General features: G+C 38.4%; 1 protein-coding gene across 1 annotated transcript; it reads left to right on the top strand.

Moving 5' to 3' along the window:
* Positions 1-5,022: 5,022 nt before the first annotated feature.
* LOC139127468 (kin of IRRE-like protein 3) lies at positions 5,023-11,202 on the top strand. The gene is made up of 2 exons (XM_070693390.1): positions 5,023-5,277; positions 10,862-11,202. Exons 1-2 carry the CDS (start codon positions 5,217-5,219, stop codon positions 11,200-11,202), a joined length of 402 nt encoding a protein of 133 aa, XP_070549491.1. The 5' UTR covers positions 5,023-5,216.
* The last annotated feature ends 610 nt before the right edge of the window (positions 11,203-11,812 follow it).

Below are 11,812 nucleotides of genomic sequence, written 5' to 3'. Positions count from 1 at the left end.
AAGTACTAAATACCTGTATGTCCTTATAATTACAGTTGCACAGATTGATGATTTGACAATGATTACATCATGACCAGGGACTTCCAAAGACCTCAAGAAACTCAAAGTTAAATCAAAGTTAAAGTAGAATTGGTCCCTTCAACTTAGTACCGTTTGGAACAGACAATATGTCTACTTGCCTTGAGTGGAATCTTGCTTGGTGGTTTCTGATGGTTTCTGTGTGAGATGGGAACTAGATTTTGCCCTTGTGTACCTATTGTGCTTATTTCAGGTGGTTTACATCTTGAAATGGGTGGTTTATGCTAGTTTATGCTGGTTTACTTGGGTTTTGAGATAGTTTCGAGGTCGTTTAGCTGGTTTCGAACTTTGCAAATAGCCATTGCAAAGATGTAGATGCTGTAACAGAGCATAACGAAACTTGAGAAATTTTAAAGGTCGCTACATGCCACATCGGATTATCGACAGATATTGCAGGGTAACAATGCACTGTGCGTGCGGCATATGGGGAACTCAAACGTCACCTCACGTCCTATCAACTGTCTTATTCAAGAGAAACAAATCAAAACCATAAAATGTACTTGTTTATGTTTTTGGAAAAGAAAGTGCAGATATCATCAAGTATCTAGGCCTTATATTGGACTACAAGTAGGTGTCACTGGTGCCAAGGACTTCACAAGGATGAGACATGTTCAAGTTTCAGTGTTATCCAGACGTGTGGGCGGGCGTCTTCCATGCTGTTCCCAGAAAAACAAATTAAAGTATCTTTTTTTTTTCTAACGAATGAAAATGAATGAAAATGAACTTGTATAAAGATATCATATGCTATGGCTCGATATCATCTTCAAAAATCTTGGAACAAAAAGACAAAAAAAACAGAGTTAAATGTGATAGTCAAGGCTGACTACATCACGTCGACGAGCATAAGGTCTGAAACCAAACAGATGATGTACTTGAACTTGAAGAGTCTCGTGAGGTACTATGCGCCTCTGAGGTGAAAGACTTAAATTTTTGCTCAAAATTTCTTCAAGAAATCTTTCACTTTCAAAATCAAGGATACAAATCGGGGGCCATCTTGCACATTTTTGTACTAAAGCAACAAAGCGGCACTACCAAAAACACTCTCGAGAATGGAAGTTCGAAATAGCTACCATAGCCGTGTTACTTCTATGAAGAAAAACAAAATTTTCGTTTTAAAATAAATTAAAACTAGACTGTGAAGGTTTTTTTTTCACTCGAAGGGCTTGAAAATGACCGCCTACAACTTTGTAGATATGAAAATAATAAATTGAAGTTGGAGAGTCCAAATGTCTGTGTCCGAGGCGCATTCTGCCTGTTGAACACAAGGACGACACGACTCGACGTCCAGCGGAGAAAATTGCTGTGGAAGGCCGATTTTGACAACATCAAGTCACGTAAAACCATGTCGCAAACAGCAGGGTAGGCACCGGCAACAGAACTGTCCAAAGTGTTTTGGGAAGCGATCATATCTTGTCGAGTCGGTGGGCACTCTTTGTACCGGCGACCCGCGAACTGAAAATCGAGCATTCCTTTTCGACGGAGGAACCTTTTTTTTTTCTTTTCAGCAAGAAAGTTATAAATTGTACGTGTTGTTAGCAATTAGCAAAATACCCGTGATATTAAAACTCTCATCAGCAGAGAGACGGCGTCCTAGGCTTGGCTCTTTGCCAGTGCCGAAAGCGTGTCAGTTTTAGTTCAGTAAGTTGTTTCATGGTCGGCGAATGGGAGAGGAGGGCAAAGTCGCTAGTCAGGAGGGAATAACAAGTGATAGGGGCATTTTCCCCCAAAGAGGACAATCATTAAAGGATGATATTTTCCCTTAGAATTGAATTTGATCGAAGTGGTTTGGAGGTTTGGAGTGCAAGAGTCTACATACATGGGAAACACTTTTGGATCATACAGTTTCTCAAAATTGCCTATTTGGCTGCTCCTCAAATAAACAACATGTCCCTTTTAGAAGAGTGCGTTGAAATTCACTTGTGAAGGCTAGCTATTAAAAGGGACATTAAATCATTATTGGTCCATGCCACCCTGTACATACGTACGTAGCAAGGCAAAAGTCAACCGTCAAAGTTTGAACCTGACATTCATCTGAAATCTTAGTAGTAGGTCATGGATCTTAAAATACGGTATTGCGAGTGAGGCCAAGATCGCAGGAGTTAACATAATTGTAAAAAGATGTTGGGTATTTTAACCAGTTAGGGTCACTTTATCCTATAGGCAGTGACCAGTGATACACGACCAATTCTTGCCACTAAAAAGCCTTACGCATCTGTCGGAATGGTGGTTAGTCTAGAGACACAAGACGAACAGCGGTATTTTTGGCAAACTGACCCAATGCCAACACATGGCATACTCTGCATAATCACGCTTATGTCCCATAAAATGTTGGCAAATATGTGTTCAATGAACTTTATGAAGGAACTACAAACATGGAAAAAGAACGCAGACCAGATCGCCTATCTAGCCGCCGCAGCTCATTACATAACTGCTGATCCGTAATTTTGTCCACCGTTCGAAATATGCACGGTTTTGCTCTTCAACTTGATTCTCTTATTCGGGGAACATAATCGAATTTGCGTGCCTATTAGAGTCTTATTCTTGGGTAATATGCGATATTGCTTCATCGTAATTTCACTGGAATGCCAGCTTGTTTTTTGATCAAGGTATATTTAATATGCTGTCAGTCCAAGTCAACGGGTATGATTTCTTCCAGATGGTTGCTTCAAATTATATTTTGCATGTCAATAAATATATCATGGCATTTTTTTAAATTCACGACTTCTTGTCTTCACTTTAGTAAAGGTCGAGTTCAACTGTCGATGTGTTTCAAAGAAACAACTTTGTGAAAATCAATATTTCTATTATAGGAGGATGGACTCGGTCGAAAGGGTACGGGTGGAAATATCGAAAGATAAAAACGTAATCAGTCAATCGCATAAGGCTGCGCTCACAAAAAACGGTTGGGGGGTGCTGGAGGAATTCAGGGGGGATTCGAAAATTTTTGGGGTAGTAGAGGGGGGAGACTTGAAAATGTTGCTCTACCTATAGGGGGGGACTTGAAAATTTTTTGTTCCCTTTTGTGTTTTACATTTGCCAATTCCAAGCTTTTGTAGATAATTCAATGAAAAATGAATACCATTTTTAATGTCATCAAAATGTTTTAATGTTAGAAATAATTTAACAAAATTTAGAACTATTTTGTCACATTTCATGACTTTTATCTCGAAAAAATCTAAATGTGTGATTTGTCGTAAAAAAACAAACTTGAGCCTCGTAACAGGGCAGAAGTTGCAACTGTTAATGGTTTCTGCAATATTTCTATGCAATATAACAACTACAGTTTCTTGCTATCTCCCTACAGCATGCTCAAACATACAATATTTAGTTTGTCGACAAAGCCTGTATATATAAATATAAATATGTATTTAGTGATAATTTAATTGGAGTCCAGACTGACAGTCAGTTGTCAGTGATACAAATGCATGGTACACATACATAGGCTGTGATAGCAAGCTGAATACTAGACATTTCAACAGGCTGTAGGGAGTAGAACTAGAACAAATTTGTAAAACTGAACAAAAATATTGCCAAAATTATCAAAGTTAATACAGCTACTGCCTACGGATAGTGTCACTATCATTAAAGCTCTGCTCCTGCAGTTTCACTGTCACTGCATACCTGATCAGTGACAGAGATAGCTCTGACTCTGATGTACATGGTAGTTGAAGAAGAATTTGGGTCAAATGATGCTCATGACAGTGAAACATAATTGTACACAAGATCAGGCCAGAGAGCAACACATGCAAGAACACATAGTAATGTTTGAATTCTAGCATATAAGAATAAAACAGAAAAAAGATAGGGTCACCATGCTAGGTTTTCTAAATTTTCATATTCTTGTTATAAAATGATACAGATGTAAAACTTTGAACAGTAAAGACTAAAAGTAAAAATATTTGACCAAATGGAATTATTTATTTTTTAACCAAATTTGAAATTATTACACCTAAAAATTTCAGAGATTAAAACATTTATTTGGTGGAACATTTTAACCTTCCAGTATTGTCAATTTAGAGTAGCATCTAATTCATAGATGTCTTGTAGTTTTGGAAAAATTTTTGGTAGGTCACTGTGCAATATGGCAATTAGCCAGAATTCACAATTTGCCTACTCTCTCATGATTGACATTTTGTGTGCTCCTCAGCAGGAGCAATTGACCTGGCCAGAGTTGGATTAACTCAAGTTGGCTTTTAGACCAATAAATCTAAAAAAATCACTGATGCATTTAAAGAACTTGCCTTGGGAATATGACTATACAAAGTACTAATACGGGTAGTGTTGAACACCTGTGAGCAGAACGGCGCAATATGTTTATTTTTTCTGCGCTCACATCCTTTACAAATATGCGGGCCTGTGATAGTTGGGGGGGGACTTGAAAAAATTTGAACTTATAGAGGGGGGGCATTTGAAAATTTTTTTGGGTACTTAGGGGATCTGAAAAAAAATAAGATTTCAATCGAAATTCCTCCAGCCCCCCCCCCCCCTAATCGTTATTTGTGAACGCAGCCTAACATGAAGCCGTATACTCGGTCCTGTATACCGCAGTGACGTTATACAGAAACATACAGTGGCTTGGTACTGGGAGGGCGAAGGTTCTCGTTACAGCAAATTATCTTGTCTGTATGCTGTTCGCAAGGACTTTGGCGTATTGCCTTCCACAAGCGACTGTGCACATACTTACTGACCGAGTAGATGTGTGAGATACATCAATATTGATGAATATTGTTGATAAATATTACGCTGCACCGGTGACATTGAGTTAAAAAATTACTGTGCACATACAGACGGCTGAAGTTTGTCTTAAAATCAAAGCGTCTTTACTAACAAAATAACGTCGTTGGCTCCCATCGTCTTACCTGGGAGTATCTCAAGAAGATATTAAAGCTAATATTTGATTAATAAACCGGCCAAAGACGAGTTGGTCGTTGACCCGTCAACCAGTGAGTGGGATGTCACGTTTTCTTGCACACGCAGCAGGGGCTACCACGTGAATTCGCCAGACCCCTAATTTGATCCCTCACCAGCCTTGAGTGTGTCAGTGCGTCGAGACGACACGCATCGGTCAACAGCCCCGACAGTAGTGGTACAGAGCAACATCCTCTATACCGTGGAAGAACATATCTCAGCGGCCGAAGATGGAGAACCGTATTCTATGTTTGCTTCTTCTGAGCGTTGCCTTCGCGGTACGACCTGGAGGTAAGTCGGCTACGCCCTGCACTAAACGTAGAGCGTTCAATAAGTTTTCAATCGTCTAGTAACAATGTGTAATAACTGTAAATTGTTGCGTCAAGCAGCGACAGGATTCGTCAATGAAGTGTACTAGAAGATCATACACTTCCAACTTTGGCATAAAACTATCGTTTAGTGAACTTGTCGTCACTTGGCTGAATGTAATGAATTGTTCGCAGCCATATGGAGTCAAAAAGATAGAATGACTTCTATAAAATTTACCAGGGTCGGGAGGCACGGTCCCCGCCCCTGTCGACTGGCATGGCAGTTGTTCATGCTTCATGGAATATATAAAACGTTTGTTAACCTCATAGATAGAAGCCATTACGCCTCCAACAAAATTAAAGTAATTGAGATCGCACGCTGCATATTCCAAACTTTCCTTCGACCGACTTTGTCCAGTCTTGGCGTTGCATAGCACGGCATTGTAAAGAACTGCGATAAAGCTAGAATGCTCAAAATCTATGTAGCTCGCATATCGCCTTTGTCATTCGAATGAAAAGAAACTAAACGAATCATACAACGAGTTGTACCCCTAAGTAAATACACCTGATTGAATCTCTCTTTAATCTTAGAATGATCTAGCAAAATCTATGTAGCTCGCATATCGCCTTTGTCATTCGAATAAAAAGAAACTAAACGCATCATACAACGAGTTGTACCCCCAAGTAAATACACCTGATTGAATCTCTCTTTAATCTTAGAACGATCTCTCACCCCGTCTGCCAGTGTCTTACTTTTCTTGTCTCGTTCCTCCACTGTGACTCTCTTGTAGACTAAACATGTCTTCTCGACTCCAGTGAAAAACTGTAGGCGCTTGCGTTGCAAGGCGTATCACTGGTATTCCCAAGACAGGTGCACACTGTGCTCCTTATCGGTCAATCTTTCAGTTCGACTATTTGGTTCACTATGTACCGATAGATATATTCACGGCAGCCCTCAGCTGATCACACAGAAGTTAAAATCAAAAACTCCGGCTAACAATAACACCTACAGTCAACTATTCTTTTATTTTTATATTTGTTTTATCAAGACAATGCATTACCGATTTCGCCCAGTATGTAATGTGACGGAAAGCTATAGTAGTCTCGATTTCACAGGCGAGCTGTCGGAAACCTTGGTTTCTTCATGGATAAACACTCGCAACTGTAATTCTATCGCTGCCTTAGTTGATAAGAAAACTATGCGATCTTGATTTCCAATCCAAAGTCCATGCATAAATCAAATGACGTCACACACTTGAGGGTTATGGGTTACGTAATGTTTAATATCGTACACCCTTCTGAGTCCATACCAGACTGCGACTTTTTATGTATCAGATAGCCCATTAAGGGTATTTCACACTCATTTGTAATTTTCGCCGCAAAATTGCACCTGATTTTCACGAAGCAGTGCCTCTTTCAATCACGGTGCCTACACAAATAGGAATGAACGTCTTTTAATATGCCAGCGTGTAATTGAATAACTGAAGTGGCTATGAAGTCGCCATGCAAATATTTGGTGGTTTTCCTATTCAAAAAAAATCATCATTTTTATGAAAGATCGCAATCGAGCTAAAAATTCTCTGAGCAAACGCTGATTTGATTTCCTGGCGTCTCAGCACACAGGTGAAAGTTTTTTGTAATTTCGAGGGATCGGCTTCAAGGTTGATGATCTCGCGCATGCGCAATAGAGTTCCTCAGCTGAAGCTTTCACTCACCTGACTAAAGTTACAGGTGTAAAACTGCAGCAGCAATTGTTTGCTTACAAATTAGGACGAACGACATGACCATGTTTGCTTAGTGAAAGTCTTTTCGTTCGCTAAATTAGAGGCGCGCGAGTTTCATGACACATTCTCAGGAGCCTTGGCGTTATGACCGTCCGATAGTATGCTACACGCAATTGCAGTTTTTGCCAATGACGTTTGAGCGTTATGTCTTGACCCTCTATATAGCATACTACCGAATCAAAATTGAAAAAAGCTAGACCACTTGCGTCGACAAATGTCAGTATATACTGGGAAACCGTTCATGCAATTTTACTATGATCGACAAGCACATTTTCCCGGTTTCTGAACTTGCTGCCCTCGGCGTCAGAGTGTGTCACTGTCAACATAATGTGACGCACTCGGTGCTCTGCTTGGCAGTCTATCACTTCTGTAGTACCACCGTTCCCAACGTGAAACGTTCAAATTCTTATCGATTCTCTTTAGTCATTCATGTTTGTCGAATGACCGTAGCGATGCAAATGATATGCTATCTCAGTATGGGATTATCTGAGATATCCAGACTCGTAGAATTTCCCAATCAGTATGTAACTCCCAGATGCAAACTAGAATATGTGATAAAGCGCTTTGCAGTGAAATAAATGTCGACAGCCGACCACGCCCTGCTATGAATCATCGTAAACAAACAAAACAGAACGAACAAGATGCTAAATGATCTCGTCGACTGATATTGTTGTATATCACAAGCCACGAACGAGGATGAAGTTCAAAGGTCCTCGTTTCGTCATAGTTGTTATATTCCTGGTGTCCTGTATTTCATGTATTTCTTATGTATTAAACACCGTTGCTCGTCGTGTGCCATGCATGTTCAAGTGTGCAGCCAACTCATCATTTTCTTTTATATTAGAAAGATAAATCAAATGAAAAATTATAGTGTAAATGAGAACAATTTCACCCAAATGAGTGACAACTGGAAAAAACTTCCCCATTTACGACATTGCTCCAGACGATGACGTGTTCAATTTTGCTGATCAGTGTCGCTGGATTGGAGCAAAGCGTTTCTTTGTTGTTCATAATGACGTCGCTGCACCTCCGACCCCGCATACAACATCGACAATCAACTAATGTAGGATTTGTTATGCATTGTATTCCAACTAAACAGAGAATCCTCCGTCAAATATCGCTAATTGAAGTCAAGTTTTTCAACTCTAATGCAACGTAAAAACGTTGACATTGCCCGCTTTTCTGCAAAGATATGGGGTACGTGGGGTGTATGCCTAGCATAAAAAAATCTTTCAGCCTGATCCATACAAATCTTAATTAGATAATTTTATTTATATTTATAGTAGCGTCTTCATTACTTGATGTGTGATAGTAAGTTAATTAAATAAAAAAAATTACTAATAATATCTAATTTTTCAGGTTTTTTTTGTTTTTGATTGTTGTTTTAGCTACTATAGACTATAGTCTATAGCAGCTATTGGGATGGGTATCCGTCCGGCATCCATCGTACGTCTGTATGTATGTCCGTCCACTCGAATATCTTGAGAATCACATTACTTACAGATTTGATATTTGTTGTGCAGAAGCAAACTATAATAATGAGAAACCACTTTTTAATTTAATTTTCGATATTGTTGTAAATATGCAAATTAGCACAAAAAGGCGTTTTTGGTAAAAAATTTTCTTCTTCATAACCGCTGGTCAAACAGTTTTGATATTTGGAATACTTTGGTATATTTTGTATAGGGATGAACTTCTATAGATTTATTTGAAATTGTGATGAAATATGCAAATCTATATTTCTTAAGGAATTGTTTTTGTCAGTTTGGCCAAAATTTATTTCATCAAAACCGCTTGTCTTACAGCTTTGATATTTGGTATATAGGTTCATAGAGATGATCAAAATATGATATATTCAAATGGCGAAATCTACAATTTTTTATTTTGGGCATTTTTTTTTCATTTATCAGTTAAAAAATTAATTGTTTCTCAAAGGTATACATTTCCTACAGATTAATAATATGATATATTGAAATTATAATGAAATCTACAATTTTGTAATTTTGTCGCAATTTTTGCCATTTTCGGTCAAAAAAATATTTTCTCAAACTACCTTTGATATTTGATATACAAGTTCCAAGGCGATATATTGAAATTTGATGAACTCTTCAATTTCTGTATTTTCTTGGTTAATTTTTGCCATTTTTGGTCAAAATCTTTGTTTCTCAAATGCATCATCTGATAGCTTTGATATTTGGAATACAAGTTCCTAGGGTTCATCTTAGTGTAAGATATTGAAATTATGATGAAATCTTCAATTAATATTATTGCAGCTAATTTTGTCATTTTGGTCAGGCCATCCTGAAATGAGCTAGCTATAAAAAGATATCCACCTACGTCATCAACACATGTGCCACAAAAAAGTTATTCTCTACATAAAATAAAAGAGCACTGTCGACTGGGTCGTTTGTTTTTTCAAAACCGCTGGTCAGACAGCTGTAATATTTTGGTATACAGGTCTTTAAGATGACCTTAGTGTTATTATTTCATACAGTCAGGAAATACTCATTATTTTTGTATCCAAGTCTATAGTAGCTTCAGGGACATTGGCCCTATGTTCTTTAAACTTAATTAAAGGGCAGTGGTCGTCGCGCTGCGCGTGCGCGATTTTATTGTTGAGAAACATAATTTTTTGTAAACATAAGTCTTCTCAACTTCAATCTGAGTGAGATGGGAGCAGTCCCTCGCTTTGTTAACGCCTTTGTAAGACTCAACATCATGCAATAGTAAAATGTTGAGATCGGAAACGAACTTCATGGTGTATTTCTATTTTAAACTCATGTAAGGCTACAAACATTGAGGCACTACACTCGGCACATTATGTCGCTGAGTTACTGCACGTCGTCACAGTGAACAAATGGGTTTGATCACGCGCAGTCACGCTGGTTGTACACAATGCTACGTACAGTACAGTAAAAATGCATCACTTAAATGATTAACATTATATATATATATATATATATATATATATATATATATATATATATATATATATATATATATATATATATATATAAAATAACACTCGCCAGCAAGGGTAAGATCACGATTTGTTGCCCGCCCAAGGGATGGTGATCATGACGGTAATATTGATGATGCCCAAGCCGAAGGCGAGGGTATCATCAATATTACCGTCATTAGCAGCAACACGATGGCAGGCAACAAATCGTAGTCTTGCCCGTGCTAGCATGTGTTATTAATTTTATTTCACCGAACAAACACTGTTGTTTTCGAAACTTTGCTTAGAATGCAGTCATGTGTCGATCGAGACTCGCCACAGAGAAGCGTTCTATTTGTTGCTCGATCGTAATGCTACATGGAGTTGAAGGTCAACTTAAATATACGTCTAAAAAACAAAGACAGTGTTGTTAAAGCTTTCCTAGTTTAATGTATTAAATGTCCTCTACTTCAGGTCCAGCTGATTTCTTGTACCATTTCAAAAGCCATTGCTTTACAGAAAATTCCAAGCAAATGTAGGTGATGATGTTGTACGCGCAGAAAGTACGCGCGATATTCCAGAACGTGGTAGCGGGCTGTATCACTGCACGCGACAGGGCTATATCAGTGCACGCGACAGGGCTATATCACCTTAGCCATGTTCTATCACTTTTTGTTCTATATCACGTGAGTGAGGCTCAGCCAATCACAGTACCGGGAAAATACGTGAGGTATAATAACACTTTCACGTGAGTGAGGCACAGCCAATCACAGTACGTGGATAACAGGTGAGGTGTAATAAAATTATTTGCAATGATATTTGCATCTTGTTTCCATCACCTACAGATGCTCAAGATCCATTCACGGAACGCCCTGAGGAGACAGTGGTGTTTGTCAACGATTCAGCCCAACTCAACTGCTCCTTTGTGACCCTGCCAAGTTTCGTAGTTTGGCAGAAAGGGTCGGAGGGCATCGCTGTGAATCGCGATGTAAACAACGACCTGGAAGACAGCTACGAAGTAACAGGCGATGGCTCCCAGAACCAGTTTCATCTCAGGGTCATCGAGGCGGCAGTCGATCTGTCCGGTACCTACACATGCAGCGATTTCGGTGCTGGTATCACAGCCAGCGCCGATCTGATCGTCATTGGTAAGTACAAGAATACATGGCGTTGTCACATCATTTAGCCATCTATCTATCTATCTATCTATCTATCTATCTATCTATCTATCTATCTATCTATCTATCTATCTATCTATCTATCTATCTATCTATCTATCTATCTATCTATCTCTATCTATCTATCTATCTATCTATCTATCTATCTATCTATCTATCAATCTGTCAAAAATATTTTGCTCATTTTACTTGCTCATATTTGGTAAAATAGCGTAGCTCATATTTGGTAAAATTATCACGATTTAAATTTGTCCTTTACATATCATCAGATATATTTCTATTGTCGTCAGTTAGTTAATGTAAAACAATTACAGAGATAATCTGTCTGTTTATCTCTCTCTCTCTCTCTCTCTCTCTCTCTCTCTCTCTCTCTCTCTCTCTCTCTTCTCTCTCTCTCTCTCTCTCTCTCTCTCTCTCTCTCTCTCATCTCTCTCTCTCTCTCTATCTATCTATCTATCTATCTATCTATCTATCTATCTATCTATCTATCTATCTATCTATCTATCTATCTATCTATCTATCTATCTATCTATCTATCTCTATCTATCTATCTATATCTATCTATCTATCTATCTATCTATCTATCTATCTATCTATCTATCTATCTATCTATCTATC

Source organism: Ptychodera flava, unplaced genomic scaffold (assembly GCF_041260155.1).
Source record: "Ptychodera flava strain L36383 unplaced genomic scaffold, AS_Pfla_20210202 Scaffold_32__1_contigs__length_2955704_pilon, whole genome shotgun sequence".
Classification (NCBI taxonomy): domain Eukaryota; kingdom Metazoa; phylum Hemichordata; class Enteropneusta; family Ptychoderidae; genus Ptychodera; species Ptychodera flava.
The sequence above is the reverse complement of the archived record's forward strand: the minus strand, read 5'-3'. Positions and strand labels throughout refer to the sequence as shown.

Bases quoted from the DNA above. Each gene is read 5' to 3' on its own strand.
- LOC139127468 (XM_070693390.1), top strand. From the start codon at position 5,217: ATGGAGAACCGTATTCTATGTTTGCTTCTTCTGAGCGTTGCCTTCGCG. The intron at 5,278-10,861 runs GTAAGTCGGCTA...CATCACCTACAG, and splicing joins CTTCGCGGTACGACCTGGAG to ATGCTCAAGATCCATTCACG.